The 6,000-nt window shown below is 47.1% G+C and overlaps 1 protein-coding gene across 12 annotated transcripts in view; it reads left to right on the forward strand.

The window, feature by feature from the left end:
- Positions 1-6,000, forward strand: part of LOC135550502 (RNA-binding protein Musashi homolog 2-like) — a 352,748-nt gene that overhangs the window by 117,884 nt on the left and 228,864 nt on the right. For all 12 annotated transcript variants that reach the window (XM_064981384.1, XM_064981385.1, XM_064981383.1 and 9 more), the window contains exon 6: positions 192-284. In XM_064981384.1, the coding sequence (XP_064837456.1) occupies positions 192-284 (93 nt within the window). The remainder of the gene's footprint in view (positions 1-191; positions 285-6,000) is intronic.

Below are 6,000 nucleotides of genomic sequence, written 5' to 3' on the forward strand. Positions count from 1 at the left end.
AGGAAGTCTCACCATGACAATAGAGAGGCCCCTCCTTTCTCTTCTCTCTCGCTTTATCTCCCTTACTCTTCCATCCCTTATGGAGGGGCCAGTCTAGAGCTGATCTTATGTTTGGACTCACATTTAAAGGTGTTATGATGCGTTTTAAGCCTGATCACCCATCTCTTTTCTCTCTCCCTTTCTCTCTCCAGATGGTCACAAGAACAAAGAAAATATTTGTGGGCGGATTGTCAGCCAACACGGTATTGGAAGATGTGAAGCAGTATTTTGAACAGTTTGGGAAGGTAAGGAGAATCATTGTGGGTTCCTCCCTTGTATGGTCTGGCAGTAGGCAAACCATGTCAGTGTGGGTTGGAGGGTGTTCATACCCTGTCACTGTCCTCGGCTGCTGTTTCCAGGCTGTGGTCTGTGACTAACCACCCAGTCCATTCTGAGTGAAGGGGATGTGGACATGCAAATACGCAGCCAAACATACTGCAAGAGATTTGCAGAATTACATCCATAGTGCCTTCACACACCCACTGTACTCAGATACATAATCACATGTATTGTTAGTTAATACTGCACTGTTGAAGCTAGGAACACAAGCATTTCGCTACACCCGCAATAACATCTGTTAAATTTGTGTATATGACCAATACAATTTGATTTGATTTGATACTAGATTTCAGCTCAAGGTCACCTTGTGTGAAACTGAGGATGCTTCCTCTACAATATCAGCTCAGCACTTGACCTCAATATTTGTCCTTTGAGCATGTACTGCACATCTCATCTCTGTGTGTGATATAATCTCTGTATTTCTGAATGGCCAGTTAAGTCAATCATGGGTATGTAGATCCTTTAACACGGCCGCATAACTCCCCAGTGATATGTAGTTCCATGGTAATTATGGTCAGTGGTAATTTAGCTCCTGGGTATGGGAGCAGAGCACAGGCCAGGGCACTAGCTGGAATGTTATTCCAAAAGAAGATGACTCACAAGGGGAGGAAGTAGCAGTGAAGCCATAGCTGAGCCCAGCAGCGTGGAACAGCAAGAAAATATTCAGAGCGGGCATGGTTGTAATCATCGAGACTGAAAAGGGCTCAACACAAATGTCGACTTGATTGAATGACATGATTGACTTGATTATACAAAGTTTTTTTTTTTTTTACCTCATTAAGGAATCCTCAAACACTTGTGAGGAGACAAACAAATCAGTCTGATTGTGTGTGTGTGTGTGTGTGTGCATGTGCATGTGTGTGTGTTACAGACAGGGAGGAAATCACAGTTGTTAGCCTAGGTGTTATTAGAAGGGGAGGTGGGCAGGAAGTGGCTTGTCTCTTCTGCTTGCCTAGCTGGCTGATGGTGTCTGTGTCTGTTCCGCTGCATCCCCTCTGTGACACGCATCCAACCATTTATTAAATAACCTGGCTGTCCAATGCAACCCGCCATTATCACCACACATGCTGCGCTCTTAGGAGTCGCCCGGAGAAAGAAAACCAATTCATTTAGTTTCTCCTCCACAGAAGGATGGAGAAGGAGGGGAAGGAGGGGGGATGTGGCCACAGCAGTGGCAGCAGGGCTCATCATTCAGATGTCTGGGATGTACATGTCTACAATGCTTTAGTGAGGAGAGAGAAAAGGAGAAAGAGAGACTTAGAGAGAGATATTCTCCTCTGTACCAATGCAGTGCAGGACTCAGGTGAACACACTAGGCTAGCGACCTGGGAATTGTCTTTGGGTGCGGCTCTGTGTTTGTGTGGACTGGGCAAGGTGCGTGCGTGTGTGTGTTCAGGTCTCGGCGACATAGGCCAATTAGCAGGATGTGGGCAGGCAGGCAGCAGAGGTGGCGGTTGTTGTGGGGATAAGGTGTTCGAAACAGGTGGTGTGATCACACCGGGGTTACTGCAAGATATCTCTCTGTTCTTTCTCCTCCTCTCCTCTCCTCTCCTCTCCTCTCCTCTCCTCTCCTCTCCTCTCCTGTCTTCCCTCAGCCTCTGACAGGGTAGGATACAGGAAGAGGAAGGGAACTGACAGCTCTCATATACATCACTCTCTCCCACTGTCCCACCTGTCATCATTAGTAAAAGTGCACATATCCAAACCCCCAGTACAACTTCGGAGAGGTCTGCCTGCTCTACATAGTATTACCGTGTTACCCAGAGTACACTGAATACGTCCGGGTAATGTGCCGCTGACAGCCAGATGAATGGGCCTGAAGGACTGTATCAGTGTGTAAAGACTGATTCTCATGCATCCCAATACCCCCGTGTGACTGACAGTGACAAGATCTCTCCTCTCAGTTCCTCTGAGGCAGCCCATTTCTACTGTCTGTGTGTTGAGGGCAAAACTTACTGTACTGGCTTCATGTAGGACTGATGCATTAGGTTCACATAAGGGCCCAGTAACAGGGATGTCTGTATCCCGTGGAAAAGTCTAGGGGTGATTGTGTTCAAAATAAACACTTATCTCCTGGTATAATACCATTATGTGAGAGCTCTGCATCAGCAGATTTGTAATCATTCTTACATTGCATGCAGCTGTTAAAAACACTTACCATCAAGAAGCAAACAACTGGTAGCAGACCTTTGATTAAATAAGGGGGCCAGTGGTCACCCTCATAATTAACTACAGCCTGACATAACAATAGAACTAGAGACCAGGCCAGAAAAGAGGGTCTAACCACAGTGAAGGGCCTAACCACAGTGAAGGGCCTTACCACAGTGAAGGGCCTTACCACAGTGAAGGGCCTTACCACAGTGAAGGGCCTTACCACAGTGAAGGGCCTTACCACAGTGAAGGGCCTTACCACAGTGAAGGGCCTTACCACAGTGAAGGGCCTTACCACAGTGAAGGGCCTAACCACAGTGAAGGGCTACCCCCAGTGAAAACCCAAACCCAGTGAAGGGCCAAACCACAGTGAAGAGCCTAACCACAGTGAAGTGCCTAACCACAGTGAAGTGCCTAACCACAGTGAAGTGCCTAACCACAGTGCCTAACCACAGTGAAGTGCCTAACCACAGTGGAAGTGCCTAACCACAGTGAAGTGCCTAACCACAGTGAAGTGCCTAACCACAGTGAAGTGCCTAACCACAGTGAAGTGCCTAACCACAGTGAAGTGCCTAACCACAGTGAAGTGCCAAACCACAGTGAAGAGCCTAACCACAGTGAAGTGCCTAACCACAGTGAAGTGCCTAACCACAGTGAAGTGCCTAACCACAGTGAAGAGCCTAACCACAGTGAAGAGCCAAACCACAGTGAAGTGCCTAACCACAGTGAAGTGCCTAACCACAGTGGAAGTGCCTAACCACAGTGAAGTGCCTAACCACAGTGCCTAACCACAGTGAAGTGCCTAACCACAGTGAAGCCTAACCACAGCCTAACCACAGTGAAGTGCCTAACCACAGTAACCACAGTGAAAGAGCCTAACCACAAACCACAGTGAAGAGCCTAACCACAGTGAAGAGCCAAACCACAGTGAAGAGCCAAACCACAGTGAAGTGCCTAACCACAGTGAAGTGCCTAACCACAGTGAAGAGCCTAACCACAGTGAAGAGCCTAACCACAGTGAAGTGAAGTGAAGAGCCTAACCACAGTGAAGAGCCAAACCACAGTGCACAGTGAAACTAACAGTGAAGTGCCTAACCACAGTGAAGTGCCTAACCACAGTGAAGTGCCTAACCACAGTGAAGTGCCTAACCACAGTGAAGTGCCTAACCACAGTGAAGTGCCTAACCACAGTGAAGTAACCACAGTGAAGTGCCTAACCACAGTTCCTAACCACAGTGAAGTGCCTAACCACAGTGAAGTGCCTAACCACAGCCTAACCACAGTGAAGTGCCTAACCACAGTGCCTAACCACAGTGAAGTGCCTAACCACAGTGAAGTGCCTAACCACAGTGAAGAGCCAAACCACAGTGAAAGGCCTAACCACAGTGAAGAGCCAAACCACAGTGAAGAGCCTAACCACAGTGAAGTGCCTAACCACAGTGAAGAGCCTAACCACAGTGAAGAGCCAAACCACAGTGAAGAGCCTAACCACAGTGAAGTGCCTAACCACAGTGAAGTGCCTAACCACAGTGAAGTGCCTAACCACAGTGAAGTGCCTAACCACAGTGAAGTGCCTAACCACAGTGAAGTGCCTAACCACAGTGAAGTGCCTAACCACAGTGAAAGGCCTATTTATCTGAGATGGCTTATGCTTAGTCATTGGTTTACTGTAATCGGCTTGGAGTGAGACGCACTCCAAGCCGTCCTTATTTGGCTAAGCTGAAACAACTGCTTGCCGCTTTGTTCCCCCTGGCCTTCACTGTGTTCTGTGCTGTGTTTTGACTGGGGGTCCAGTGCTTGGTTTCATCAGCCCCAGCCTGCAGTTGTTTCCAAGCCAGTGGGCTGCCACAATCAGGCCTTAATGTCCCCCTCTGCCCCGGTTCCAATGTCCTACTGGGTGGGAGCCAGCTACTGTAGTACCAGGAGGAGGATCCCCCTTAACATGTTCACTGCCACTGAGCTGATTGGTCTGCAGGAGGGTTAGGTGGGGTCATAGGGTCAGACTGAGGGAGGGTCCTGGGGGCATTTGAACCTGAGATCTCTGTCAGAAACATTTTCCATTTCTCTTAAGATTAGCTAAATATCTGTCTACACATCCTGTCGTACTGCTCCCGTAGGACAGGGACTACACTCACACACTGAGGGGAGAGAGGGTACAATACTGTAGGTGAACAGGAAGACACAAAAGTATGAAAGCCTGTGGTTTGTGTCATCTCACTGTCCCTCAGTTCAGCACTAGGTCTCCTTCTCACACACTGACTTCCCCTGACAGGAAGCAGATGAGAGAAAAAAATGAAATATAAAATAATGAAAAAAGGATGCCTTAGTTAGTGACAGGAAATTTGTTCTGGTGCTCCGGTAATCTAATATCATGGCTGACATTTCGTTGTGCATTGAGATTTTGTAAATGGCAGAAAACCACAATGTGTGACTGTCCGTAACGGCTGCATCCAGGACTCCATGTTAGTTCATTTAGCATACTTGCCCAAGCGCTTACATTTAATAACATCATTTGAGTTTTTCAGGCGTACCAAATAAAAACAGTGCTGATGTCCATTAGTGCATTGCCAAGCTTCCTGCCCCAGTGAACGCAAACAACACCGTTTAGATCCCCGCTTCCCAACCAGTAAATATGGGACGCAGTGGAGGAAATCTTTGTTTGGGATTTGATGAGTTATTGTTTGTTTGCAAAAATGCATCAGATTAAAACATCAACAGACTACTGGAGTTTCCTTCTTCTCTTTTTTTTTTGCTCATGCAGACATTTTTGCATTGAAGTGAAATATGAAATCCTCCAAGCTTAGCCTTTTGATGGTTGTGATATTGAAGTATTACAACATGAAAAACACTTCAAATCCTGTATTTGCCTTTATTAAGTTCTGAACCAGTTTTCTTTTCAAGCCTTTGATATGTAGGAGACATCCTCTGTGACACATCGTACCTGCATCGCTTCAGAGATATCACAGTAGCTCATTTCTCTCCAGTCACACACAAGCAGGTGGACATTTGCATGACATTTCCATATCCCTCTGCATCTCCTCTCACCTCTAAGAGTCTAGTTGAACATTTGCCGACAGTATGTGGCCTAAACTCTCCATTTAGCACCCTGTTGGATTTCTCCAACTCCAGGCTGTGGTCTCTATAGTAGTAGGCCAGAAGGACACAGCTCCAGTGTTATTGCTGGTCAGAGCTGGCTTGATAAGCCTGCATCAGGTCCATAGGAGCTCTCATCTGCAGCATGCAAGGCTTGATGCCGGCTCTTCACTCTACCTGCAATCACTTGTAGTTAGGACCTGAGACAGAGCAGAGCAATGGAAATGAACTGGCCCTAAACCTGCTACTGCTGCAGGGACAAACAGAAAGAGGGAAAAGTATGTTTCCTTTGATGACGAGATCAGTGATACAACAGAGGTGTTAGAGATGCATGATAAAGGTTCTGTATCATTTTAGCCTGTGGTTTTGAAAGTAGGG

This window comes from Oncorhynchus masou, chromosome 12, assembly GCF_036934945.1.
Source record: "Oncorhynchus masou masou isolate Uvic2021 chromosome 12, UVic_Omas_1.1, whole genome shotgun sequence".
Taxonomy (NCBI): Eukaryota; Metazoa; Chordata; class Actinopteri; order Salmoniformes; family Salmonidae; genus Oncorhynchus; species Oncorhynchus masou.